This window comes from Anoplopoma fimbria, chromosome 3 (assembly GCF_027596085.1).
Source record: "Anoplopoma fimbria isolate UVic2021 breed Golden Eagle Sablefish chromosome 3, Afim_UVic_2022, whole genome shotgun sequence".
In the NCBI taxonomy this organism is placed as follows: Eukaryota; Metazoa; Chordata; class Actinopteri; order Perciformes; family Anoplopomatidae; genus Anoplopoma; species Anoplopoma fimbria.
In genome coordinates this window covers 6,262,147-6,290,031 of record NC_072451.1, presented here as the reverse complement: position 1 = coordinate 6,290,031, position 27,885 = coordinate 6,262,147, and the positions used below count along the sequence as shown (strand labels likewise).

Below are 27,885 nucleotides of genomic sequence, written 5' to 3'. Positions count from 1 at the left end.
GAGGAACATTCTGGCATTTAGCAATTAGCAATTAGCCAGACAGACGAAGTTCACCTGTTGATGACGCAACACATGGGTGTGTTTGAGTTGGGTCGCTCAACGTGCTCGCTGGGTGGTGCATTACACTAATGACTAATTAAGGCAGATGCAACATTCTTAAGAACTATGCCAAGTTACATGTATGCTCACCATAACCCATAATGATGTAATTGACACACCTGGATCCTCAAACAGACAGGTGAACAGAACAAACACACCTGGTGGAGCTTCTTGTCTGCTGCAGCTGCTGATTCGTTTCATTTTCTTTTGTTCCATTCTCAGTGTGTCAGGACTGTTCATGTGATTTTAGTTTTTACTGTTTAACAGACTTAAAATGAAGCAAATTACATCAGAAAAAATAAACATACATAAAAATTCTAGATTAAGAAAAATACCTCAAAAACAAAAAAGGACACAAATACAACTTGGGTACAGTAACGAGAAAAAAGTTATTTGTTACTTTCATCACTGCATATAGTCGACCAAACTGAAATGCACTTAACTGTTTTCTCATTAAACCCCCTAAATTGTATTTAACCTCACTTATTTTTGCTATAACTATGGACCATTTCTTTAAATTTGTAAATATCTTGACTGAAATATCGATTTGAGTAAATTAAGATCTATTTTAAGTATTTTAATATTGAGTACAAAAGTGTTTTTCAATAGACTTCATAATTAAATGGTGTCTCAAAAGTCAGTCGAGTGCACCCAAGTGTAATCAGGTATACAGTATATTTTTAAGTTGTACTACTTACATGTCATTAAAAGAAATAGTTCAAAACTTATTCCACTTTCTTCCCAGAGTATAAATCTTCTCATCTAACTCTGTGCAAGACGTCAAAATGTCAATTTCTTTAAGTGTAGTGAAGTATATTAAAAGCTGTACTACTTACAAGAAAATAGCAACATTTAAGAACAGAAAGCATAACTCACTTTTAAATGAAATTAAATCAAATTTATTTGCAAATGAACAACTGAAAAACATGTAAAATTGTGATTTCAGTTCTCTTCACGAGATGTGAACTGAACTTCATGTGTTAAAACCGTGAAAACCCCCATTCGTGAAAAATAAAACCCAGCACAAGTGAGCCATGTTATAAAAGGTCTTATTTATTAATTTATCACACAGAATATTTGTTAATAAAACATCTGCAAAAAATAAAATAAACCTCACTCTCTAGATCCTGCGACATGAGTGTGTGCAGCCGAGATCATTTTTAAAGCACAGAAGCATCGCTCAGACTTTCTTTGCATAGACTGCACCGCCATTAGTCTCCCTCAGACACTCATGTCAGCTTAACAAGCCCCGCGCTGTGCAAAGCACTCCACTGACCCCGCTTAATTTGCTATCCTCTAGAGTTTACTTACCCATGGGCCTCTTCTGTTCGGAGTCTGCTTTGTAAATGGAAGGTAAGAGCATGACTAATTGCGCTAATTGACCTGAACTCTTCTTTCGAGTATGATAGGTTAGTTGTCACTCTGCTGCATTTATAAACAGTTTAACAAAGAGAGAAGTTTAAAGGGGCATCTCAAACCTTTTGGAGGCCACAACGCTACATATCTCTGTCCCTCACGGTGTTATTTTTTTCTTTAATAGTCAATGCAAAGTTGTCATATTTACAAGCTGGAGTTAAAAGAAAATATTCCAAAAAAGACACCATAGTGGATTTTATTCTCCTGGTCGATTGAGAAGATGATGAAAAGAGGTTTCCACCTGGTCGTCTGTCGTGCACATCAAATTAACAAATGCCATAATCCCTACACGTAATCCCAAAATTCATAATTCTTTGAGTTCATCTGAATGTCAGTGTTTATTTACATAATAGAGTTTTGTGGTCTAAATGCAAAAAAACATTATAAAAGGTGTTTTCTAATCATGTTAAGAGTCGTATTGTCGGATTATAGTTGTGTGGTCTGTGATTGTTTCATCCATACAATAAAAACTACGCCTTCATTCAGCCTTCTGACCTCAGCTTGTGGGTTTATGTCTATACATAGAGAAAAATAAAAGGAGGTTACTCGGTATATTCGCACACAAATACATGTAAAGCATTCATTTCATCTGACCAAAAGGTGCCAGCAAACATCCGTGTAAATGTATCTAAACTCTTAAATCAGATTTATGTTTTAGCTTTTAGTTGGGCTCTCATTACACTCCAGAGAAATGTAATATCTAATTAATTCAAGTATGAATGTAGGTTAAAGTTTTCACCTCAAGAACACACAAAGAAATGAAATATAGAAAGCATCATCATATCATTGTCCAGGCAAATCCTCACAGAAGTTCAAGTGATTTACTGTCCGATGTGAAACAAAAAAGGCTAAACTCTGTTTTTAACTCTCCAAATCTTGAATGAAATAACATTAAAAAAGCAGGCTACCGTGGGAAAAGAACTGCATTTTTCTTTGAGATGTGTTGCTCATAAGGACGTCCAAGGATCAAGAGGACGACTTTAAAATTTAAAAACATATTAGAATCGCACATTTTGTGTCCAAAGTCTCTTCGTGAAGCGTCTCAAAGTAGAGGTTCATGTTTAAGTCAACGAGTATTCCAGAAATCTGAAACGTCTTCCACAATATCAAGTATATCACTCTCAAAGAGGTCTTTTATAGTAATCTCATAATGTAATTTCAGTTCTCCTGTCCTCCTTTTTAGGCCACAGTCACAACTTCAATGCAGCATCCTTTTATAGTGAGTGAGGGGAGGGCGGCAGCTGGTCAGGTGGCGTATTTGAGTTTAGGAGTCTGTGAATTACACGAGATGCTGCAAAGAGAAGGAAACCCAGCGGTCGACGCGCTGCCTTGGCTCTCCACAAAAATCGGGTCAAGGCAAGCGACTTTGGCAGCAAAGAAAGCGTGAATACAATGAAGCACGGCGAAGAGGTTTGAGAACTCCAGCTCCTGAGAGACAGAGAGGAAAAAAAAGGAAAAATAAACATAAGCAAGTCATGTATTTTTTATAACTTTGTTGCTCCGATTGTCTTGTTGGATAACCGTTTCCGTGACATGCAGCATTAAAAGTTCCCTCAAAGTGAATTACCTTTGCTTCAATAGATTTGGAGTCTTGATTTTGGAATAAAAACTTGATCTTGCTTTTTCCATCATCAGACGATCCTTTTAGTTGGGAGAACTTGTATCTCCACAGGACTGCCTAAAAGAATAGAGTCAAACTTTAACTAAAACAGCAAAACAAATACTGATATCCTCTTTATTTCACTATTTTATGAATAAGATACATTTAAGCCAGTGAGAAATGGAGCATGTCAGCAGCTAGAAGCTGTTCTGAGATAGAAACTTGTTATTTCTGCCATTAGGACATTTAACAAGCCACAGCTATTCACCTGAAATAGCTTTGGCTTCAGTGATTCAATTAGTGTTGAACTGAATAAACAAAAGCTGCACAGTGAGCCAGTCAGTTTCCAGACCGACTCCTCAGGTAGACAGCCGGCTACGCTCTCACATGAATATGTATCTGTAACTGTTCCTGCCACTGTAATTACTACTGTGACACAGCAATCGGATTAATTACGGCACAAGAATTAATGTTTAACATGCCGTACACAAGAAGTCTCACTGTGATATTAGGCATAGAAAAAAGATCTTTCAAAATCAGAGCCAATATTCATGAGACGTCAGAGTGTAACAGGAAGATTGTCACCTCTCCAGTTTTCCTTTAAATCCCCACTCTGACTCTGACAGAGGTGACGATATCAAACTCCCTCATGTCAATCACAAGCACTGACTGTAATATAATATCTGTATTGTCGCCTACGGCACATGGAAATATTCTGTCTTAGTTCTGTTTCCTCATAGGATTCAATTCTCAAGAGATTCTGCTCAGATGTATTTGAGTTAAAGTAGGAGTTACGCTATCTTATATTTCTACTTTCCTATATTTTAAAAGGAGATTTTGTACTCTATATTTCACTTTATCTGACAGCTGCAGATAATTCTTATTAGGATTTCACATAAAATGATTATTGCTGAATTGCCAAGATTAAATCAGCCAACAGTATAAATGATATAATTTAGCTTGCTTCAGTCAGCTACACTAACCTCTTTAAAGTCATTTATGAAGCAGTAAGAATTCAATATAATAAGATATAATGATAGAACACTGACAGTGGTCGTCCTCCTGCATAATGAGTATGTTTTCATTAGATATCATAAGAGCTCCTTTTTTCATTTGAGTATTTGATTAGTTCGAGATATTTTACAAGTATTAAGTTAGATATTCTATGTTCTCTTGCTTGGTATATGTTTAGATTATCATGTTTTGTAAGAATTAGCAGCGCTACTATGGACACCAGGCTCAGGTTTTTATAAAGGTAGGCAGGTACAGGACCAGCATGCACCTGGGAGGGCTGATGCTTTTTTTAACCAGAGCAAGAGAGGATTTTTTTGTTCTTTGTTTGCTAAATAAAGCATAAAAATGCCGAAAATATTTGAATCAACAGTGGATATATTTGCCTGTGTTCAAAATATTACTATGATGCATAAGTGGCCTTTGCTTTCAAATTGGATTTTGATTAGAAACAAAAGCCATCCAGCAAAAATGTGAATGCTGGTCTTTTACAGGGTTCCCACTGCTTTCTAGAGATCATTTTCCAGAACGCAATACACTAATGTTCCTCTCTGCAGAAGTCTGATTTAAAAGATGTGGCTATAACGGATCTATTAAATCATCTCTTACATGCTTAGAAATTGCGCAACCATTTTAGCAACCAAATTATTAACCGTTTGAAAGTTTGGAAGAAAGCAACGTTATGTAAATGCCATCCAACCTGGAAGTGCGACCATGTGACCAGACTTGGGGATGTGTTCACAGCGTTTCCACAACACAACCAAGAGTAGCCAGTTTAAAATACTCCGGTCCATAAACTACTAATTGAACCTTGATAAGTTCTTGAACATAACTTTAGTAGTTTATTCTCAGCTAGAGGAAACTTGAATTATGTGTTCCAGGTTTTCCAGGACACGTGGGAACCCTGTTTGTTTTGTAAGTATGCATAGATTTCCAATAATGCAGTTACAGCATGGGATGATCTGTCATTTCTGAGTTTCAACATGCAACTCAACATGGAAAGACCACAGTCAGCTGGCAGGTTCAAACTGAAAGCTGTTAATATTCTAAATAACTGTGAAATACATGTCTGATAATACAGTCATCCTTGTTCTATATGGGTTTTTTTAAGTAAAGCTTTTTAAGTAAAGCTGCAGCTTTGGATTTAAAAAAAACAAACAACCAGAGCCATGGTAAAACATCTCACTGGGCATTGAGTCAGCAGATACAGCTCAACTTGTCGAACAGTTATATTCATTCTGTTTTTTTGATTGAAACTAATTCTAACATGCTCTTTGAAGTTTGCCAATAGAAGCTTTTTAATTACAAGGTAATCCCACCCAGTGCTTTGTCTGCGATTGCAGTTTACATATGGATTGTGTTTTGTGCATTTCTCTCCATAAACAATACGCTGGCAACATTTTTATTGTCCTTGGGGGACATTGTTGCTTCACATTGCAGGAACTTGGGCCAAAATCTTGGAAGAACAATATGGCAGTGCTCGTGTCCTGCTCTTCCACATAATGTGCACCAGTGGAGCAGTCTGCACAGCTCTCAGACCTGGGGAAAGGCCAAAATGAACTGCAGGAGGGAGTGAGAGGTTTGAGCCGGGGAGGGGAACCAGCCGTCAAAACAAATGTGCTCAAACTCCCAAAATGCACACAGTGCAGAATAAGTTAGTAGCACTAAAAAAAGAAAAAGAGAGGCTGAGGCATCGTGATTTCCTCACACTGTGTGCAATACAACTGTCATTCTCCCACTGAACGATTCTCTCTTCTGTATTTTTATTGATGATAAAGTCTCACACTCACCTTTGAAGCTGCATCAAAGCACACAAAGCCCATGCTGAAGTCAACGGTTAGTCCCATAAGGTGGCTCTCCATGATACAGGCGTACGTTTTACACTACAGAATAGAAGAACTAGATGTTACCCAAAAGAGCTACACAAGGACACAAAAGCCTGCTTTATTTTTTTCCTGCTGAAAATGTCATTTGAGCGTTATCAATCAACAACAGCTGAGCTGGAACCGTGCGATGGATTAAAATCGTCACAATTCCCTCCACGTTGCCTACTGTTCAGTTGCCGACCTGTATCCTCTCCACCTCCAGGAACGTGGCCATCTGAAAAGCCTTTTCCCAGATCAGCAGCTCGCACTCCAGTTCCACGCTGAAGAACATGTCCTCGCCGCTCTCCGTCTGGACGCTGAAGCAGTGCTTCCTCTTGTCCAGAAGGTCATTATCCTAAGATAAGACAGTACGGCTGCCATGCTGATCAGGTACAGATGGGCAGAGTGACGTGGAGATAAGACAAAGCAACAGCAATGCAGTTTTCCTGAAGCTGAACGGAGGTTTATTTACTCTAAAGGCTGCAGACTGTGGCTTTAAGAGCACTAGAATTATTTTAACAACGCAATGTTTGACCCTTTTGTATCTTTTATAACTATATTTTACTCAAATAGCATTGTGTAACTGGTATGGCGGAGTAGGTGAACATCTATCTGATTCAATTTGTGAATCTCTATGAATCAAATTTGCCATCCTGAGTTTCGAGATAATAAATTGCAGATACATTCTCACAATCAAATGCAGAGTGACCTCCAACCTGCAGAGAATGAACAATGAAATCTGACTCTTGAGTGTCTGTGGGATTGAAGTAGAACACATGCAAATAAATTGGTGGGTTATATAAGTGTGTTCCTCAGTTTTTCTACTTTATATTCTCTCAATGTGTGAGGGGTTTGCTTCTCTGAATGCTCAAGAAAATGAAACCAAAGCGGCTGCCTTACCTTTGAAATCTTGCACATTATTTCGTACACGGTAAAGCTTTTCTCTGCTCTGGTCCAGTCCCATGTTGTCACCTGAAAAATGTCACATACATTTTGTGTTTGATTAGAAAAAGGGCTCTGTTAAAAAGGGGAAGAAAGCAGAAAAACTGTCCCTTCAAGTGAACTGATGGAAATTCTTTTAAATGACATTACGGTTGACCATTTGCTAAACTCCACCAACCTTGTAAACTGTTGCTAAACATGTCAAGCTCTCCATCGTACAGTTCAAAACGATCATTTTGGCAGATTTCACACTTCATTTCTGCAAACATGGTTCTTCGATTTCACAAAGAAGTACATAAAAGCAGGCTCGTCATTTCTAGCAGACGACAGTTGATTTTGCTGGCTGAATAACAGGCAGCAGCTTTTGTCATCTGTAGTTAGCTTAAAGGTAAATGTTAAGGCTAAAGCTCTGTGAGTTGTGCCAGACATTGACATTTAGGAATAGCACTGTTTGTGTATTGCAGAGAAGAGAAGTAAAGTTACCACCCTCCATACAGAGTATCGCTCTCACTATAGTTTCATGCACATCCGTTCAGCATGTGCAGAAATCCAAAACGATACCAGCGTTGCCAGATGAGATTGACAGTTTCCAGCCCAATCACAACCTCTAACTCGCCCACTTCAATACAAAACTAGCCCAAATTATTACCTTGCCAGAATCATGTGGAAAACAGTTACACACAATAGAAAACACATAATAAGCATACAAATGTTTTATATCTGCATTAAATATCCAATGATTAATGGTAGATAAATAAGCTATCGCAACCCAGATGGCTGTCAGACAACCAAATACACAAAGGAATAAAACTCATGTCAAACAAATATTTCTCAAAATAAATAAATTAATAATATGAAGTTTAGTATCTGTGGTTTTTAACAATGAAATCACAGCTTGTTTAGTAATAATGTTTTCACCAAATTTGTTTTTAAAACCCCACCAAATGTACAAAAAAGCAGCCAAATTTCATTTACCATTAAGACTCTATTTTTCCCATCTAAACTTAGTCAAAAGTAGCCCAACTGGGCAAAAACCAGCTCAATCTGGCAACCTGCCAATCACTATCTGGGGGCGGGGTTTAGCCAACGGTCAACTATTGATTAATGCTATAGGTTTCAAAACTGTCCTCCTGCTATTTGAGGGGAAATATTGCTCAAACTGTAGGTAACTAGTCTTCAGTGATGAAGAATGTCGTCACATCGTCTGAACGAGCTTCTTCATTCCACCATCCACTCACATTAGCATATTCCATTTATATGAGCACATTCAAGTTGAGCAGGCAATTCTAGTTTTCTATCAATCTTTTCTCATCTCCAGCACCATCAACAGCTTATCCTTCTTGTCATAATCACTTAAGTGGCTGGCAGAATGTAAACAGATTTAATGATCATCATCAATCAGGAGGAAGATCAATGCAGCACACAAAGGACTATGAGTGAGCTGCAGGAAAACATATTCTCCTTCAACAATACATTAACGTGAAATGAAGAATCTCCCATAGAGTTGAACTACATTAAATTCAAACACGTACGTTTGATGTTTTAAAGGGGAAGTTAGTATAAAACAAATTAGTGAAACATGTGAAAACTTACAGGAGGTGCTGAAAACTTAAAGAGTGAGGAGCCACGCAGAGCGAGGAACTTTGGTGAATACATTCGGTCATGAACGGAGTCCTGCTCCTTCTCGTCGACCCAGCCCATGTAGATAATCTATCAAACAGGGAAGAAGAGACGTGAGGTCATGAGGGATGTGGAAGGTATAACAGGGTCCATATGTTCATGTCTCTTCTGCCAGTTTTGTTAAGAGGTGACTGGATCCATACCTAGAGAATCGATACAGCTGACACTAAGCTTTTCTTTTGCCAATACTGCATCAATAGGATACAATTCTTTTAATTAATCAATAATGTGAAGTTTAGGATCTGTGTTTTTTACAATAAAATGACAGCTTGTTTAGTAATGTTCTCACAAGATTTCCCAAACCCCACCAAATGTTGACAAAGGCATCCAAATTTCATCTACCAGTATAATGCTATATTTCCCATCTCAACTTAATCAAAAGTAGCCAAACTGGGCGGAAACCAGCTCAATCTGGCAACTTGCTGCTCTCTGCCATGAACGACACCAATTATAATGCATGGTGTCGCGTTGGATCAAGTATTTGGCTAATGAGTACTCTTCTTAGTTGATACATGTGGTTTTAAGCATGCATGCGTGCAGCAATCATGTCATTGGTTCAAAGGATTTACAAAAAATAAATGTATATGATTAATTAATTTACTTAATTTTTTAGCAATAACTTTTCCATATATCGTCACCCTGGGTTTTTCGTTATTTAACATGAGATTTTTGTATTTCAGTTTCTTCACGTTGCTTAGTTGGATAAAACGATAAATCATAAAATACTAAACAATGTATAAAATATTGAACAATATTTGTACATTGCAAGGATCAAACCACACTCCCAGAGTTTAATAGTTTTAAACTCTTAAAAAATAAATAAGAGAGGGGTACTTAAGACATATATAAACAGAATAAAAGTATGTTTCACAAAATTTCTTGTCATATTGCCCTCATGTAAAGCAACACTTAAGATTAAGTATTCAGGAGAAAGCAGAAGGGAAGAAAAAGAGCAAGAAAGTAAAGCAAATGTTTTGAGACATGATTTCAAAAATCAAGTGTATCTCAACATCAGCACTCATTAAATTCTGGGTGATTGCAACTAAAGTAAAATGTTTACTTGATTTTCTGTTTTGAGTTGACAGCAAAACAAGCGAGTGAAAGATTCAGGACAAGTTGTCTCGTCTCATGCCGCTTTACTTCTTAAAAGAATTGTCAAGTGAATTCACATGTTTTTGTGCAGCACAGACCAAAATAAATTAGTAACAAAAAAGAATCCCCACTGTCGCACTAACTCCCCATGTTAAGACTGAGAGATGACACTGTAAATTAACTCACTGAAGGCACTCGAGTTGTTTTCTGATCATTTCTCAGTGGAAGGGTTTTAATGATGCAAACATTCTACTTGTGTTGAAATAGTTGGCAAGATTTCACTGTGCCCTTTCTGTGACTGACTGACCTGATTATATTTACTTGTGATTTTACAAGATGAGGATAAAAATTAAAGCCAAAGCAAAAAGAAAGTCTAAACAAGCAGCAGGAGTTCAGCTGCTGCCTGGTGAAACATCTTACCTGCTGGTTAACTGGAAAATTTCGGTTAATCTTCTTCACCTGTTAAATTTAACAAGAACATCAATTAGTCATTAAAATATCTTCTGCTCACAATCAGACACCAATCACTGGCAGAATATCAAATAGTTGTGGGACCCCCGTGGGGACTCACAATCCGCAATGCGTCTAAGAAACAAATAAACTATGAATCACAGTGTCTGTGCTAACATGTTAACCACAGCGCTGAATGAATACTGTTAGAGCTACTTCATTTAGTCAATGCATGCAAATTACAAAATGAGATAGATAGTCATTTCCACAAGGACCCGAGGCTCTTCCTTAAAAAAAAAAAAAAATCCATTTAAAAAAATCCATTCTCTCTGTGATAATAAAAGCGGGGGAACTACCAGAGAGAGCAGTCAGGCTTTAAATGAAAACATTCTGCTTAGATCACAGGTATCACTCGCTGCTAATCCTATACTATACTATCAATAGAACTCTTTCTGAGGAGCACCAGTTTAAGCCGTCCAGACCTGAACCCGTCCTCCTATAGAGGCGAGTCACAGCTGCTTGTTTTGAAATGTTTGGGCTGAGGCAGGAAACACAACTCTTTATTTCAAGTGGAGGAACTGAAACGAACACAGCCAGATAACTGTCAAGATGTGAGCCAGGTTTGGTTGTATTTGAGGGCAGAGACTGTGGGTTTGTTCAGATTCAGCTGTTGGTTGTTGTGACCAGTCACAGTGACAGCAGGCCTAACTTGCCGCTGACACAAACAAGGAAAAGGCTCAGGCGACCGGTTCTTTAAGATATACAACAAATCATGCAGCTCACAGTCAGTCCAAAAATACACACGGGAGAACTTTCACTGGAGGTGAAAAGAACCTTAAGTAATTAAGGAATACACAGTTACTTGAGTCCATGTACTTTTTCTGAGTAAATTGTCAGAGTAATTCTAATGCGGTATATTTTTTATTCCGTCACATTTGGATGTATTCATCGCTTTACTTTTATCTATTTATTATTTATTGTCCATTAAGAGGCAGGTGTTCAGCCTGTTCCCTCCAGCACTGACAGAAAAACCAAGATAAACTGCTTTTATTTCATGCAGACATGGCTGATATGTTTCAGCCACAGATTGGTCTTCCTAAGGTCAAAGTTAAGAAGTGAACACGCCTGTATTTAACACATAATTAATGAGGAAACATCACAGCATTATCTCCTAATTGGCCTAACTGAGTCCTCTGACAAGAGACATTTTCAGAAAGATGAGAGACTGATTTGGCCTCTGTTATTGATGTGCTCTCTGGCTGTCTGTGATGGGAACTGGGACTTAATAACAGTCTATTATGCACATGATTTGCTGATTTATTTGCCAAATCATAATATATTATAGGTGAAAACAAGCAAAGCGTAAAATCGTGTATATCTGTGTATAATATTAATTTAATATTTTGTGATCACACTTGACAAATACAGGCTGGGAATATTGTCTGGTGTATATGTTGAAGGTTATCTAATCAGGAGACAATGACTTGTAAAGAACTACAGGTGCTGGTACGTGACTTATGTATTTCAGTTTTGATAGACTTTATATTTTGAATACACTGAATTTTAGAGATATATTGTATTTCACTCCACTACATTAATGTGAAAGCTGCAGTTATTGTGATATACATGCATCTCCTTATACAATATAATATATAATCAACATCAACCTCAATCCACTGCAGTTAACTACCATACTGTTTCATCATATGCAGGGCTCAACACTATAAAGTGGTTGCCAGGCTGGCATGTATATAGTCACCTTATATTTTGAGTAATTAAGATACAATGCAGTTAAATGTCAGCTTAATAATGATGACAGATATACATATTATATTTATAGTGTGTTGTACATGCTTTGCAGTATAACTTTCTGTCCAGCTCGATGATGCAAAGATGTCCCTACGGTTTATAATGCTAAAAAGTGGTTACTACTGATAACACTCAATGGCCAAGAACTGGTTGCCAATGGCAACCTGGCAACCAATACAATTGAGCCCTGAGATTCATACGCTACTTTCAGTGTGATGCATCTGTTATTTTAACCTTTGTTTAATATGGTCCGCCACACTTCTAATAAGATCTCATGACACATGTAAAATAATGAAAGACATAAAAACATTTAAAACAGAAGATTAAAGAAAGTTTAAAGAAAAATAGCCATTACTTAGTTGAAACAAGTACATTTCAACAATAGAGAGTGAGAGTTCCTAAAATGCCCCAAGGGTTCCATACTGAGGATTTTTAAAGGGCAATGTAAATGTAATGTATATCACAAATTTGTTATGCTAGTGATCTGTATCACTATAACACTGATGCACCTTTCTGTCCAGTGACAGTAAGAGTAACAGCAAACAGCTCAGTAAAATTGTATGAGAGCTATCAAAGAAAGATGAGCCGTCTCTTAATTATGTCCCTGGTATTCATATATTTTTAGGTGTTTGTGCTATTTTTGTCCTTTTTTACATCTCATTTGTAAGGTTTCCTATTTTAATAAGTGGGGCCCAATCATTCTATTTCTTTAAAAAAAAAAAAAAGTCTATGAATATTCATTTTGACTTTGAAAAAGAGGTGAACACTTGATAAAACAAGCCCCTGACGTTTTCTCTAGTTTATTGTTTGTTTTAAGGTCTTTGTGGGACTCAGCCTAATAAATCAATCGATAAAATCACTTTATTCGTCCCAATGGGGAGATTGGTTGTGCAGCAGGGAAATGAAAACAAAAAGCACACATAATAACCAAAAGACAGCTTATATAACAAAAACAAGAGTGCATAAGAGACAAAAATTAAAAAATAAATTAAAATTGGATTATAAAATATGAAATAATAAAAAGATATATATAATCGACCCCCCTGATTGAGGCAATTAAGTTGAATGATAGTGAATAAAAGTTATTCTTATATCTGAAGAACTTTGCAAGAAGAAATTGTTTTTTTTAGCTTTAGATCTGTCTGTTGTTCTGCCACTTTGGTTTTGACTAAATATCTCAAAAACTACTGGACATTTATGATCACAGCAAGAAAAATCCGACATTACTTTTCTTTTAATGCCACCATGAGGCTATTTTTCCAGCACACAAGGACATTCATGCATGAAATATATTAATATATTTTCATCTTGGGATAAAATCTATACTTCACCAATACTTTGGTTTATGACTAAATACCTTCAGAACTAATGACGTTCTCATCAGCCTAAGTTGCACTTTGTGTTTAATGCTAATAGGCAATTGTAAGCATGCTAAAACACTCTAACCTAAGATGGTAGTCATGGCAAACTTTACAGTATGTTAGCATGCTGACGTTAGCATTTAGCTCAAAGCACCATGGTGTCTCTGTAAGTACACAATAACCAATCTCATATTTAAAAGTAATCCAGGTCATTAATAAACGACTCCATTGATGGTTCAGCAGTATCTTAATCATTTTCAAATTAGACATCTATTTTTATTCAGCAGAGTTCTTTATGTCCTACATCCATCTAGGTTGCTAGCTCACTCACACACCTCAGTGAAAGCAAAGGCCAGAGAATGAGAAATGCACTCCAACCATTGTTGAGGCCATTCTGGCAATGAGTGATCAGTGTAATGTTCAGTATGTCCCTCCCTTCATGCACTCCAATTAACCAGCCCTCCATTATTCCCTGTAGACTCTCTCTCTCTCTATCTCACACTCAAAGCCTCGCCAGTGGACACATGATAATTACAAATCCCAGTTTTTCACTGCTGCTCACTCCGTGTTGCATTCATCATCATGTGGAGAGCCAACACTATACTGACTGGGTACATTTTTCTAGATCGCAGCTTAACAGACTCTCTACAAAATGTAACTTAAAGTATGCTGATTGGAAATACACCTAAATGTGCTAAGAAATGTGTCAAAAATTTGACATTTCTTCTCAGGTTTTATATGTGACACTGCGCATGGTGGAGCTTGTTAGCAGTATTTGTATTTGCCCCCCCATTTCGCTGAGCATCATCACCCATCCGGAAACACGCTTTGTTTTTTTCCCCCCAACAATATGCTCAGAACAAGAGAGAGAAACAACACTGTTGTTATTTCCGTGTTTCTTGCTGCCTCTTGCTATCATTATAGTTTAACGTATTATGTTGAATTATAGATAATAAGTGCACCGGTTTGGCTGGAGGGAGTTAGTGAAGTACAGCGCAACTGCTGTTTTTGTGACCTCATGCTCGTGGAAATAAGTGTGTACTTTACTCTGAGCGTTAAAACACATTCGTATGTGTTTCCATAATGCTGTGACATTTGCAAAGGGACTCTAAGACGATCCGCAAATTGAAACTCTTTTGCATTAACTCCGAACCCAACATGTAATGGTTTACATCGGGGACAGCGAGAGGCGGCAGAGCTAACAAGTGTTATTATTTCATACTCACATTGTGCTTGGTGAGACAGGAAATGTTACTCGCTATTGCCTGAAGCCAGTCCAAGCAGTCCTCAGCTGTGGAGAACTGGATGACGCCGCTGCAGACTCCGTCCACAGCTATGACCTGGAAAGCATTTTTCCTGAAAGAATTAAGAGAAAAACATAAGATTATGGTGGGATTTAGCATTGATAAGATACAAAAAACATTTTAGTTGATTTAGTATGCTCAACGAAGACGTGACTTTCCATTAACAGTATGGGATTAGAAAGTTACTTGCGATATGTAATTTCTTCAACTTTAATTTTTGGGTGGTTAAAGCATTTATTCCATTCCATTTCATCCAAGCATGTAAATCTCTGTGCAGGCTCTTTGAAAATTCACACAAAACACTTTGTTTAACTATTACTTTAAACCTCCACTTGGGGGAATTGGAAGCAAGATGTGTGAACACAACACTGACACGTTATCCCCTTTTCAGTTGTTAACGCAGACTTGTCTGCAACCTTTAGACTTCCAGCAGGTGGAGTCATGTGTGACAAATGTTAACTCTCTTTTAGCTCCGCTTTTGGTTTCTACCCTCTCCTGAGCGAAATATTTGTCTTTTTTGCTGATATATACTCTAACTGCTGTCTGGTGCAGAGCAGGTAATGTATAATAGGGCTTTTTTAAAACAGTTTAGTTGTAGCCGGACAGCTAAACAATCAACGGAAACTGGATAAAGCTCCAGAAATTCAATGGGAGCTGCAAATTCCAGTGATAATTATAAGAAGGTTCTCACTGCGACCCCTTTCACAGTGTTACTTGATACATTGTAATCATAAAGATATTGATTAAAGCTGCTTTTTACGTATTAACACGTTTTCAAAACAGCCTACTCACAATTCGATAACAAAAAATAACAAAGGAAACTATTTTCACTCTGATATGTTTTAAGCCTGATTTGCTATAAGATGTTAAGTTGATCTTCATTTTGTCCTTAAATAAAGTGAACCCATTGCCCACTACATGTCTAATCAATCTAAAAATGTATAAGACCCATATGCAATTTCAGTTAATGGGCTAAAACATGCCAAACCACAAGTGTGGTCCATTGAGAGTCAATCCACAAGATTGCCGTTTCCATCATCCACAGTGTAGCAAAATGAAAATGTATTTATTGACAGCATCATGGTTTATTAAGTCAAGCATCCACTATTCAGTATCTGTCCAACTGCAGACTATATGTTGCTTGTCTAATTGTGTTTAAAGGGAAGAGACTAAATAGCAAAAAAATAACATTTTTTTACAGATGAAGTATGGCCTTCTGCTCCGTTTGAAAACCCCCAAGCACTTAACAAGTAGGAGCTCTTCGCCCTGCGAGCCTGCAGAGCCTGCAGAGCCTAACAGGGAGATAGCAGCTCTGCAGGTGAGAACAGACACCACTGAGCCTTCAAGATGAAGTCCCGCAGCTCACCTGCAGACGTCAGAGCCCGGGTTGTACTGCGACAGGCGTGAGTGAAGCAGTGGAATAAGGCGCAGGTCCAACCATCTCTTCTCCCAGCGAAGCCCCGGGGACGTGGGCCAGGATGAGCAGGAGAGCGTGTCCTGCAGAAGTGTGAAGCGTAATTTAGAGGAGCTTGTCGTTTCCCACCTCGCACATTTCAAACAAACGACATACAAGAGGTCTGCTGCTGTTATTGTTGCTGCTGCTGCTCAGGCAGGCCCAACTGGCGCGAGCTGTAGAGGAAAGCTGATTCCCCCTCCTCCAAAGATAAAGATAGATCATCCCTGTCATTATCAGCGAGCAGTGGTAGTTGCATGGTAACAACTTTCTGGCACCAGGTCCGCTGCTGCATCGTTACAGAGGGACAGTTAAAGAATCAGTCAGTCAAATGAGAAGCTAATGAAAAAAGTACCGTGTTGTTAGGATGGTAGTTTAAGTGCAGGCCGCTATCGCACAGAGGAGAGGAAGTCCCGCTACTCTGGTCGCTGGGGATGCCTGAATGTACAGCAGAGACACACACAAAAAAAGAGCCAATAAACCATCCAAACTCAAAGCAACACCATCGAATTCAAGGTTTCCAACTGCAGTGAATCACGGATACCAACAAAAGTGTGTTACTTTGTTCTCCTCCAGTGTCGGCTCCTGCTTTGTGCCAATTTGTATTCAGTTGTCTGGTTGGATGGCCAGTCAACCTGGCCTGTTTACGCGTATGAAAGGGTTTTATGAAGGCTTTCATGTCTGATGACGAGACTGAAGCTTTGCCATACAAGAGCAATCAATTGCACCACAATGAGCGATGTCATTTCTTTCAGTTTAGTCTTCAGTCCGCCTCGCTCCATATCTAAAGCAAAGTGAAGCAACTGAATATTTGTTTTTTTTATTGTCAAAGTGGCTCTTCATTGCAGTGTATTGTCACCAAGACAACCAATCCTATCCAGAAATGAATACCAGCTATAAATACTCTTGGTTAATTATTTTGCAGTGCGGTAATGGCAATTAAAGGCCAATACTTGAATTAAAAGAGTGTGTGTAGAGGTTTCTTACATGTGCAGTCTTCACACAGGGGCAGTTTCAGAAAGGCAGGGGTCTTCTTTAGGAAAGAGACGGTAAGAGTCACTTCCTCACCAGCATTTCTCAAAACCTGGACCTGGAATGTAAAAAGCAGCGGGAGATCTTTTTTTGCAGAAGCTGTAAACCTCAAGGTTTTTCGCAGATTGCTTGCTGCAATGAAACAACGCTGCGCTAACGTCTCACTAAGAGTGGAAAGCCAAGATAAGAGATTTACACAGACTTACACACATATTTCTTGCAGTTACATTTTATAAAAAGCATGAAACAGTAACAATTGGCTTTACATGTCAAAAAGATACAAATCCTTAAGTGAGACAAGATAAGCTGTCGAAAGAGCTGTTGCAGTGCGCTGTTGTAAAATATGAGATACAAGATGACAGCTTACCACTTCCTCGTGGCGATAACTCCTAACGTTTATTCCATTTATCTGGAAACAACAGTAACAGGGTTATCAGAAAGAATATTGCATGCATCACATCACTGTAACTCTATCTTCAAAATTATTAATGAGGAAATCATAATAACTGTTATGACATCTGCGCTAAAAATTGTAAACAAGAGAGTCACATCCGCTCTGAATACAGAGCGCCTTTGGCTGGCTTGTAAATGTTTCTGCTGCATCAGATGCGCTGAGAGGGGATTTCTTTTTTTTTTTTGTGGATTACATGTAACAAATGAAAGTTTTGGGATGTGACATTTACCTGTGGGGATGCAGCTTTGTGGACATGTGGCACATGAATTATTAAAGATACAGTGTGTTATTTTGCAGGGTAGGATGAGGTGTACAAACAAGAGCTCTGGCATTTTACCTGAAGGATGCCATCTCCGATGAAAAGCAGCCCGGAGAGTTCAGCTGGAAGTAAAAAATAAATAACTTTAGTAAAAATAAACTAGGGGAAGGAAATGGATTTTTTCCAAAAACAACAATATACCTTTTTGTTCTTTTGATATCTTGGATATCACAACAGGGATTTTATGCTCTGCTCCACCCTAAGGACAAATTAAACTACATTGAATTACAAAAGAACCACAAACACTCGAGAGCAACTCAATTTTCCGCGAATCCCTCAGCTAACGCTGTTATTTCAGATTGACAAGAAAATGATCAATAACGCTTGTTCTGACTTAATTTAAAGCAGCTGGGACAAGCAGCCTAATCAGATGGGATCTAAATTACCTTGATGCTCAGGCCAAACCCTCCAATTGTCTGCCTCCTGATCGTTACAGTCCTCTCCTGGAAGAGATTCAGTTAGAGTCGAGAAATGAGTTCAGACTGATACTGAGCCTGTGGGAGCTCCTACAACAGGTTGCTTTTAATCATAATCAAATCAAACGGAGGACAATAAAAACCTAAAAAATGAAGTTATACATCTATATTTGTTTTTGTAAGGTACATAAAAAAACAGTAAAGCATATTTTCAATAATAATCGTGCATAAAGTAGGAAGCAGTGATAATGCGATATCATCATTTTTTACCTTTCTTGTTTGTTTGTACAAATTCATGAATTTGAGCAACATTTACTCACAATCATTATTAAACACAGTTCATTGATTTTGACTGAAGTTGTGTGGTTTTGCATACATTTGCAATATAATGATATATTGTGGAAAAATGCCAAGCCAGAGCTAAACAGTACAGTACATGGATGTTACTCATTACCATTAACACTATTAATATATATCCAGGAGTATGGAAGACAGTTTTGACAAAGCAGGGGTGGGTAAATGTAAAATGACAAAAAGAAAGTGGATTGTTTGTATTAAAAAGGTAATGTTTCGTTCATACAGTAGACCTTCACTAGGCAGAGAATTCCCAAAGTGTAAAAACAACATCTTTATATTTGAGCCACAGGCTTCAACAACCAGTCAAAAAAGTAAAAACTCACAAAAACCTGAAACAATAACAACATATCAAGACTTATTAATAAGTCTGGATGTGAGATTTTTACTGGTTGTTGTCCAATCCTCTTCCCCTTCTCTATTTGAACTTCTCTTATTCATGAAAGATAATTCATTTAAGTCTATGGCTCTTAAGAGAAATTGTCTCATATCAGTGATGTTTTTTTTATTTGCTGTTTTTTTACAATTATTGATTCTGTAATCGTCACAGGTGAGGTCATTTGACTCCTTTTTTTCTAGTGGTTGTTTTGGCCTGTAGCTCTATAATAAAGATGTTGTTGTATCCTTTTGGGAAGTTGGTGCCTGACCATACATTTCAACATATTTAGTGCTGACAGTGTGCAGGAAGTCAACGCTTTCCTTTAGATGTATAAGTGTAAATTGGTCACCGCGGCTAAGAAAGTCTTCACTAGGAGTACCTGATATGCTAATGTGGTATTACTGTAGCATGTGGTATTACTGTAGCGTGTCTTCTTGCTTTACGTTAATTAGTCATCATGTTTCAGAGGACATAAGCGCTTCCTCTTTAAATCTTTGAAGTCTTTTACAGTAACATTACTGAATAATAATTCCCTTTTGAGAGGGGAAATGGACTCGGGCCTCAGTGGAGTTTTTTCAAAGAGTGAATTTATTAATGCGAAGAAAAAGTTGTCAGACGTGATGACGAGCGCGGCTTAATTATTAGGCTACACTCTATACACCATGATCCAGCAGGTTAATCACTATTTAATAGCTACATTTGATTTATGAGGAATAGATTACATGACGTAGATTTGTCATTCTCAGTATCTTTGTGCTGTAACCCTCATGTATTGTGCAGTAAATGTTACTGATTTCAACATGCAAGCGCAGGGCCTAGTTTCTCAAATGAGCCTGTTTTGATACTTGCAGCTTTCTAAAGAACCGCGAAACAATGCACCTGCCATGACACTATTAATCTAGTATATGCGACATCATTTGGGTGAATGAGCTCACTCAATCATTTTTTGGCCTCAAAAAGTAATAAATATCTCCCATGGATTTCCAGTCTCTCTTTTTTCATCTGTTCCTTGAATGTACTGTAGCCACGTATCCTCATGCAACAGTTCGAATATTGTATTGCAAAAAAGTTATTCCTTATTTTTGTGCGTTCTCCTAAGAAAACCAGCAACATGTGTCCATTTTCGCTTGTTACATGCATTCAGTCTCTTCAAAATTAAATCCCTTCTTTACCGGAAATAACTTACTTAGGTTAAGTCAACTAAACGACTTAGTTAGGTTTAGCAAAGCCAGCCCCATTTCAAAATGACAGTACATTATTTTTTTAGGTATAACTACAATTGGTGGATGAGCACAGCCTGGGTGTAGCTAGGACGGTGGTGTAACACTTAATGGGGGTCCCCACTCAGTGCAATACGCAGTGTTTGTAGCTTACATAACGCAATAATAATAAATATGTCACATAGATCTCAAGGGCTCACACTCAATCCTGCACTTTGTGGGGTTCTTAGCAATTCACGCCAAGTGTGAAGTGGATCGGATGAACGGTTGTTGAGAAAATCAAAGAACAGACACACAGACAGACAGAGAGTCCTTACAGTTTAGTTAGATGAGCATGTGAAGTGTGGCACAGCGGCATTTAGTGATTATGAGACGGACTGGGTTACTTACACTTGAATAAAAAGGCTCTCCTGACACACAGATGACATCTTGTTCTTGAATGGTCAGAATATCTTTGGCCAAGTGCAGTCGAATATTAAACGGCTCCTCATTACCTTCTTGCATCAAATAAATCCCAGTCTTTGTCTGCGAACAGTCAGAGAGATAAAATCATTCATCATCCCTCCATGACTAAATTAACTGGCCATGAAATGAAATGTTGTTGAGAATACTCACTGCAGGAGGAACATGGAAATTAGGATATAGAGCTTTGGTTATTTTCTTTTTTTACTACTTTCCTTGTTAATGCTAATGTTGGAACAAATAACCAGTTTCAGCACTCTGAGTAATACACACACATTTATTTATATAAATACATATATAAAAACATAGGACAACTTCTGATTTATGTTGTTATGCCCTCTGAGAAGCAGCTTTTTGTGAGTCGTGTGCTTTGAATACATACACGCTGAGAGAAAAAAAATTATATCATCTAATTTGTTCTACGTGTAACGCTGATGAGGATGATGGCAAATTAAGAACCTGTGAAATTAAGTGGCTGGAACCAAGCTCGCCCTCCACATTTGAATTTCCCTGCTTCACACAAGCAACTGTTTCCAATGATCCATTTAAAACGTGCTAATCCGCATAAATTTGCATTCTGCGTATCCTTCCTCCTCCCTGGCTAATTGCAATGCCTGCCCTGTCCTTGACTTAAAAAAGGTCTAAATAAAAGAAGCACCTTCACCTGACAAGACTACTAATCGAAAATAAAAAGACACCAGTGTCAGCGTCCTTGTCACCTGGGATACGCCGCTCATCAGTTAACAAGACAGTTGGTTGCTATTCTTAGACAGAGTATCTCAACCGCGGGTCAAGTTTGAATCAAAGCCAGTTTATAGAGCATATTATCTTACGCCCGTAATTAGGAATGTGAAGAAATTAGCCTCAGTCTGCAGCTGCAGCGCTAGAAACTAAATGAGGGGCACATTAATTCACATTATTTTAAGTAATGTGTGTGCGAGAGTCATTAGCCGAGCAAAATGAGGGCAGTAGTGCCATAATTGTATATAGGGTCAGACTGCATCTCACGTGGTTGAGCGTTGTTTGACCTGTTGTAGCACTTGCATTGCACATAATTAGCCTTATCTGTGATCCTAATGTATGTTCATCTATCACTCTCCCCTCCAAACCCCCCACCCCCAATTATTATCTGCACTATCGTCTCTAATCTGATAGCGTGCACATGAGAATTTCCAATGCAGGATATGCAACAAGGACATCGCTTTCTAACACAGGGGTGTAGAAGTGAGGGGGGTAGTGGAACTAATTGCCAAGGGCCACAAATGGGGTGGCCCCTAAAATAAAGCCAGATGTTAAAAGTTTACAGTTTTTAGTTATGAGCATTTTTAGAAAACGATTGCTTTTTGCTATCTAAGAAGTCTGTCAGATTATTTTTTTGGTATATACCGTATTTTCCGCACTATAAGGCGCACTTAAAAGCCTTTAATTTTCTCAAAAAACGACAGTGCGCCTTATAATCCGGAGCGCTTTATATATGGATTAATTCTGGTTGTGCTTACTGACCTCGAAGCGATTTTGTGTGGTACACGGCGCTCTGTCAACATGTTTTAGTAGACTTAGACAAAGCCGCACCGCAGCAGCATCACGGCCACCGTAGTCAGGAGCGTCGCGGAGTAATACATACTGTGCTTCACCATCATATTACAGTGTGTGTGTATAAGGACCCAACATGGCTCCGGTCAAGAGACACGCTTACGACGCGGACTTCAAACTCAAGGCTGTCAGTCACGCAGGAGAACATGGGAATAGAGCAGCTGCGAGAGAATTCAACGTTAATGAATCAATGGTACGGAAGTGGAGGAAGTTTGACTGACTGACTGTTTTGTTTCGCTTAATGCGCCTTATAGTCCGGTGCGCCTTATATATGAAAAAAGATCGAAAATAGACCATTCATTGACAGTGCGCCTTATAATCCAGTGCGCCCTATAGTGCGGAAAATACGGTAAATCAATATTCGACCTTGGTAGTTTTGCTGATGCTTAGGACTTAGGTGAACTTTGAAGCCGTTATGTCTTTTAAAAACAAAATTGAAAGTTTAAAATCTGGATACCAAAAGACAAAAATGAGCCAGGAGCAAGAAAGAAAAGAATCAAAGAGGGGAGCAACTTGCTGGCAGTGTTCTCTTGCTGATAAATGAAGCAGCACTGGCCTCAGTTTGACAAACAGCCACAAAAAGTGGATCAATTGCAGGTCCATCATCCTCCCGTTACTGAGAACTTGAGTTCATAAAGCGGCTACTAAAAGTCGCTTCAATCTCTAAATTACTGCATTTTATACTGATAGGAGACAAGTAGTAAGAAAGTTTCATCAAGAAGCCTGTTTTTTTTTGTTTTTTTACATGGTGATTTTTAACAAGTGGTAAAATACTGTAGACATATTATGAACACAAAAAAAGTGGCAATCCAAAATAAAGAAAAGAAAAGATCAAAAAGGATTTTTTTTTTTTTTTTAAATAGCACGCTATTTGATGTGCGTTTGTAAAAATAAAAAACTAACTTGCAGGACAAAGAGCTTTATCAAACAAGAATGGCTAATTATGACTTTTTCCTTTTTACGGCGCAGCGGGTAATTGGATTTTCCCTTTAATAAGCCTGTTTCATTGTATGTGTTTGCTTGTTGATTGAGTTATTTAGCAGGTGTAACAATGGATGTATTAAAAGGGGAGCTGGAGCCTCTGAGGCTACTTATGCACAGGGCCCCAGATTTATGTGCTGTCTAGCCGCATGCTTTCAGGCACTTGAAAATGCCAAGGCTGTTTCTATAATCAGTCAATTTACTGTCAAAATATTACATTGATTGAATCGTACCAACCTCTTCATTTGAAGTCTTGAAATCCATGTGCTACTACGCAGTGAGGGATACTGCAACCGTGAAAAACAAGATGAGTTAGTACGTGGAGAAAAATGCTTTAACAACACTTCCAACTCGCTGCAGCAAAAACGTACAGCGGATTCAAACTAGCATTCTTAGCAGGACATCTACTTTCATTAAAGTTCTGCCTTTCTCATGTGGAACTCCTAGATATGTGCCTTTTTCTAACTCAACTTTAAAAAATCCCCATTGAGCAATCCCCGGGGAATACCGGAAACCATTAAGCGTTAATGAATAATTCATTAGCAAAAAGGTGAGAACCCAGGTATCCTAATAAATGTTTCAATATTGAATCCAGCGCTCCCAGAAATGAACTGTGTTGCTCTATCTGAAGCCTTGTCAGAGAGAAAACTGGGCCACTGCAGGAGAAAATACCACAGTTTAAGTACTACAACCTGACACCTATGCTGTTTTTAAAGAAAAGAGCGACAGAACCATTACCTGCCACATACTTCTTAAATTATCCTACCTGCTATATACAGAGAAATACACAAGTATACAGCCTTGAAGAAATGTTATGCCTCATTTAAATAAACCAGTTCCACTCAGTTTTAATCAGACACGACTGCCACTTGACTCAACAAAATGAGTATAGAACAAAAATGGCTCACATTTGAATTATAGAACCTGTGCCGCAGAGGGAGTTGGAGACGTACCTCAGTAGAAAGGCCCCCAGTGCTTTGTATGGTGAGATCTAGCCATCAAGCGGTGAGTTGATCCCTGATCTGAGCCGCAGCAGAGGGCCTCCCCGGATCATGGCTGTCAGACTCGGAGAGCAGTGCTGTCAGCTCTCCTGGCCGGCTGTGGGTGTTGAACAGCAGAATGAGGGCTACAGTGTGGGGAGGTTTCACTCTTAGCGGTCCCTGATCGGTGGTCGTGCTGCAGTAACAGAAGGAAGATGTAGTTAAAGTATCAATTTGATACTAAACAATGTTTAGTATCAAAAACAGTCTTAAAAGAAAACTCAAAAAGAAAACTGAATATTGTTGATTGAATGCTTCTGGCTATGACTGAATAGATGTAATCTTCGGTTGCCAGCAACACAGATGAGTGTGATGTCAATATAGCATAACTGCATGCATTTGAGATGTTGAATCAGAAGCATCTCAAAGCTTTGTTCCCTAAAAAAGCATCTGGTGCAACAAAAGGAGATTCAAAAGCAAACTCAGAACTGCAAATTCCCATTCGTCATCCTATCATGAAGGATCCTCGTAAACACCTCACTCGTAAAGAAAAAAAACACCTGTGGATTTCGTGTGCACGAATGCCAAAACGCAATTAACTCATGGTTTTCCATCTTTTTTATGACAAGCACAAATTACTGTGTTTATTTATCTCCAATATCACAGCCTTGAGCAATCCTTAGTTTGTGTTGTTGGCTCAATGCCACCTTTTAGTTGAGCCGCTGCATTGTTCTACAGCAGGGATCTTCAACCTTTTTTTACTCTAAAAGCTCATTGAACAAAATCAAAGTGGCCGAGGGCTATTTATAACACCAAGTTGTACATCGCCAACAGCAGACATCTTTTTTCGTCTGACTTTTATGGGTCTTTAATAACGATTTTCAGCCCCCACAGTCATCGCCTCGATTATAATCCAGCCATAGACGAAGAGCAGTTTGTGGTCCGTTAGGATATGCGCCACAAAACGAAACCTCTGTTGCTAGCTTGGTTTTCTTTGTCAGTTTGTTAAACAGAGACTGTTGTCTTTTAAATTATGTCATGCATGTACATTTGTTTGCCAGGCTGGTTTTTGCGGTCATTGTAAAGTCTGCTATGCACTTGCTAATACGCTAACGGCTGACATTCTAGTAGGCTAACGGCCGACAGCGTCAAAGCGGCAAAGCGGGTTCAAAGCTTTGACAGCTGATTGGCTGATTGTGTCAGAAGGGGGCGGGATGTCTGTGATTTTGATTGGATATACATTTTATCACGTTTGCAAAGCATTCAGCATCTGCTGAGTGTGTAAGGAGTAAATGAGAAACTGTTAGCTAACAAGTAACTAGACAAACATATTAAGGAGCAATATTCATAACAGATGAAAGACTGTTTCTGTGCATTCCATTTTTCAAAAGAGCCTTTATTTTGCTCGCGAGCTACTTGTTAAAAACCCAAGTTTAAATCCACAGGATTCAAAAACTTCCAAGAGGCTTTTTTCATTTCAAGATACATTTCATGCATAAATCATTGACTCTTGGTTATACAGAAACAGAAATCTTCTAGATGATGTGATAAAAGATTAATTTAGTATATTTCCTTCATGTAAAATTTGAAAAATACATTTTGACTCTTTATTAGTGCTTTTCAAACTTACATTCTAATTAAATGAGTTATTTTATTAATTTTAATGTTTAAGATGTATCCTTTGGCACTTTAAGTTACATTATAGGTTTTATTTATGTGATATATTATTATAATTAAGGCTGTCTTGAATGTTGTTCTGTCACCCGGGCTCTATAAGGTCTAAACAACATTGTTCATAATAGCAAAAAGTAAATCAAGTCAACACAGGATCTAATTATGTACATGACGTATTCTGCTTATTATAATAACAACAGTTCAATTAATTCTACCCTCATGAGGGTTTTAATGTTTAGTTTGTGATAGATGTTGATTCAACTTCATAATCATTGTGGAGGCCGTAGTTTTATGGTGCTGTTGAACTCTATTGTGTTATACAGAGAGATATTTCTAATAGTTTGTCCACCCCATATACACTGGTGAAATAAGATGCAACAGACTGCATTCATTACACCTAATAAACTGGCAGCCGAGTCCACATTTAATGTTATTTTCAATGTAGTGAGGAATATATCATATTAAAGAAATGATACAAAAGATGATAATAGAGCTGTGGCAATTACTTGATTCATGATTCATTGATTGACAGACAGTTAATGTGATTGATAATCAATTTATAGTTCAAGCCATCTTGAGAAAAATGCCAAAAAACTGTCCACCTCCATTGGAGTTCAGACAAAACAATCAACAAGCGCTGGATGAATGTGGTGACATGTTATAGATCAAACAACTCACCCATCAATCAACTTATTGGCAAAAAAATGTTTAATCCATAATTAAAACGATCATTAGTTGTGGCTCCAGTTTATATTTACATGTATATGAATAAAAAAGATTATGCACATTCTGCAATATTACTGAAGAAACTATGGGATATGCATTTCAAAATAAATGTAGAGTCGTTCCATGTGTTTTTAATTGATAATATTTTTTTCTATAAATGTAAACGATCGCGTGTTGCACAGATGTATGACTGAAGATTTATTGACTTTAGACGTTCAATCTGAAATACAAGATCACAGGGTTTTTTCCCGCCTGCCACCACACGCCCCTCATCGAGCTGTCGGAGACAAGCCAGCTCTGTAATGGATGTAAGTAGAAATCCTGACATCATTTGCGAACCTGCTTTTAAAATGAATGTCTTCACGTGGTGAAAAATGAGGTTTGCGGCTCTGAGACGAGCACTTTGTCTTAGCAGGTGCCCTCCTGTACACCCTGCCAGGCTCCAGCCCTTCTTTCTCCTTTAATGTTTTTCTGTAAGAATCCACAGATTAAATAAACCGAACCTTTTGTGCCTTTAAGTCGAGTCAGCGTCAGTCCTTTTTTTTACAACCACGCCATCAGATATTTCCTGTCCCACCAATTTGCAGAGCAATGTTTTTCAAATAATGCTCTTGTCTTTGACACAAAGGCGAGAGGAGCCGAGTTAGATTGCCTGGATGATGTGGAGATTGCAGCGTGACATCTCCGTCTCTTAAAACCTGAGGACAGCTGTGGCCCTTTTGCGAGATGATGAACGGCCGTTTGTGAACGCAGGAGAAGCAGCTGCCCGCAGAGTGCTCCAGCAAATGTGGTTTTATTACCGGAGATGGGCTTCACTTACTGTACCGTTCACCTGCTCTGTGACCCGACACATGCGGCGCCTGAGAGTGCAGCTTTTTAATTTGACGATGATAATAGATATCATGTTCTTCAAATTGTATGGCATCATAAAAACAGTCATGCTCAACATCAACGGCGTTGCGCTGACAACATTTCACAGAATCTGCTTGTTTTATGTCAGAAAATATGACGACTTTTATGTTGCAAGCTTCCAGCCTCCTCTGATGTTAATGATCACCTTCCTGTGTCGAGTCTGTACCTCTTAAATCTTCAATATTTTACACACAATGAAGAATTATGATTATTATCTATTTTTTTTTACTTCTTTTTGTTATCTTGAGAGGAACAAACTCACTCAACATTTGAGTTATTTCTTGATTAATTATCAGGATTG

At 38.2% G+C, this 27,885-nt stretch overlaps 1 protein-coding gene across 1 annotated transcript; it reads right to left on the bottom strand.

The window, feature by feature from the left end:
• Nucleotides 1-2,760: 2,760 nt before the first annotated feature.
• Nucleotides 2,761-23,556, bottom strand: sntg1 (syntrophin, gamma 1). The gene is made up of 17 exons (XM_054596509.1): nucleotides 23,530-23,556; nucleotides 20,647-20,781; nucleotides 18,274-18,330; nucleotides 18,029-18,086; nucleotides 17,906-17,949; nucleotides 17,482-17,523; nucleotides 17,070-17,172; nucleotides 16,438-16,520; nucleotides 15,996-16,126; nucleotides 14,552-14,681; nucleotides 10,126-10,164; nucleotides 8,527-8,643; nucleotides 6,892-6,963; nucleotides 6,194-6,346; nucleotides 5,917-6,009; nucleotides 3,083-3,193; nucleotides 2,761-2,943 (listed from the first exon to the last, which is right to left on the bottom strand). The coding sequence occupies exons 1-17, from the start codon at nucleotides 23,554-23,556 to the stop codon at nucleotides 2,761-2,763; spliced, it is 1,578 nt and encodes a 525-aa protein (XP_054452484.1).
• Nucleotides 23,557-27,885: the final 4,329 nt, after the last annotated feature.

Excerpts from the sequence above, each read along its gene's own strand:
- sntg1 (XM_054596509.1), bottom strand. The coding sequence starts at position 23,556 with ATGGATTTCAAGACTTCAAATGAAGAG. Across the intron at positions 18,087-18,273 it reads GGTTTGGCCTGAGCATCAAG|GGTGGAGCAGAGCATAAAAT; the intron begins GTAATTTAGATC and ends ATTTGTCCTTAG. Across the intron at positions 16,521-17,069 it reads CCTGTGTGAAGACTGCACAT|GCATCCCCAGCGACCAGAGT; the intron begins GTAAGAAACCTC and ends CTGTACATTCAG.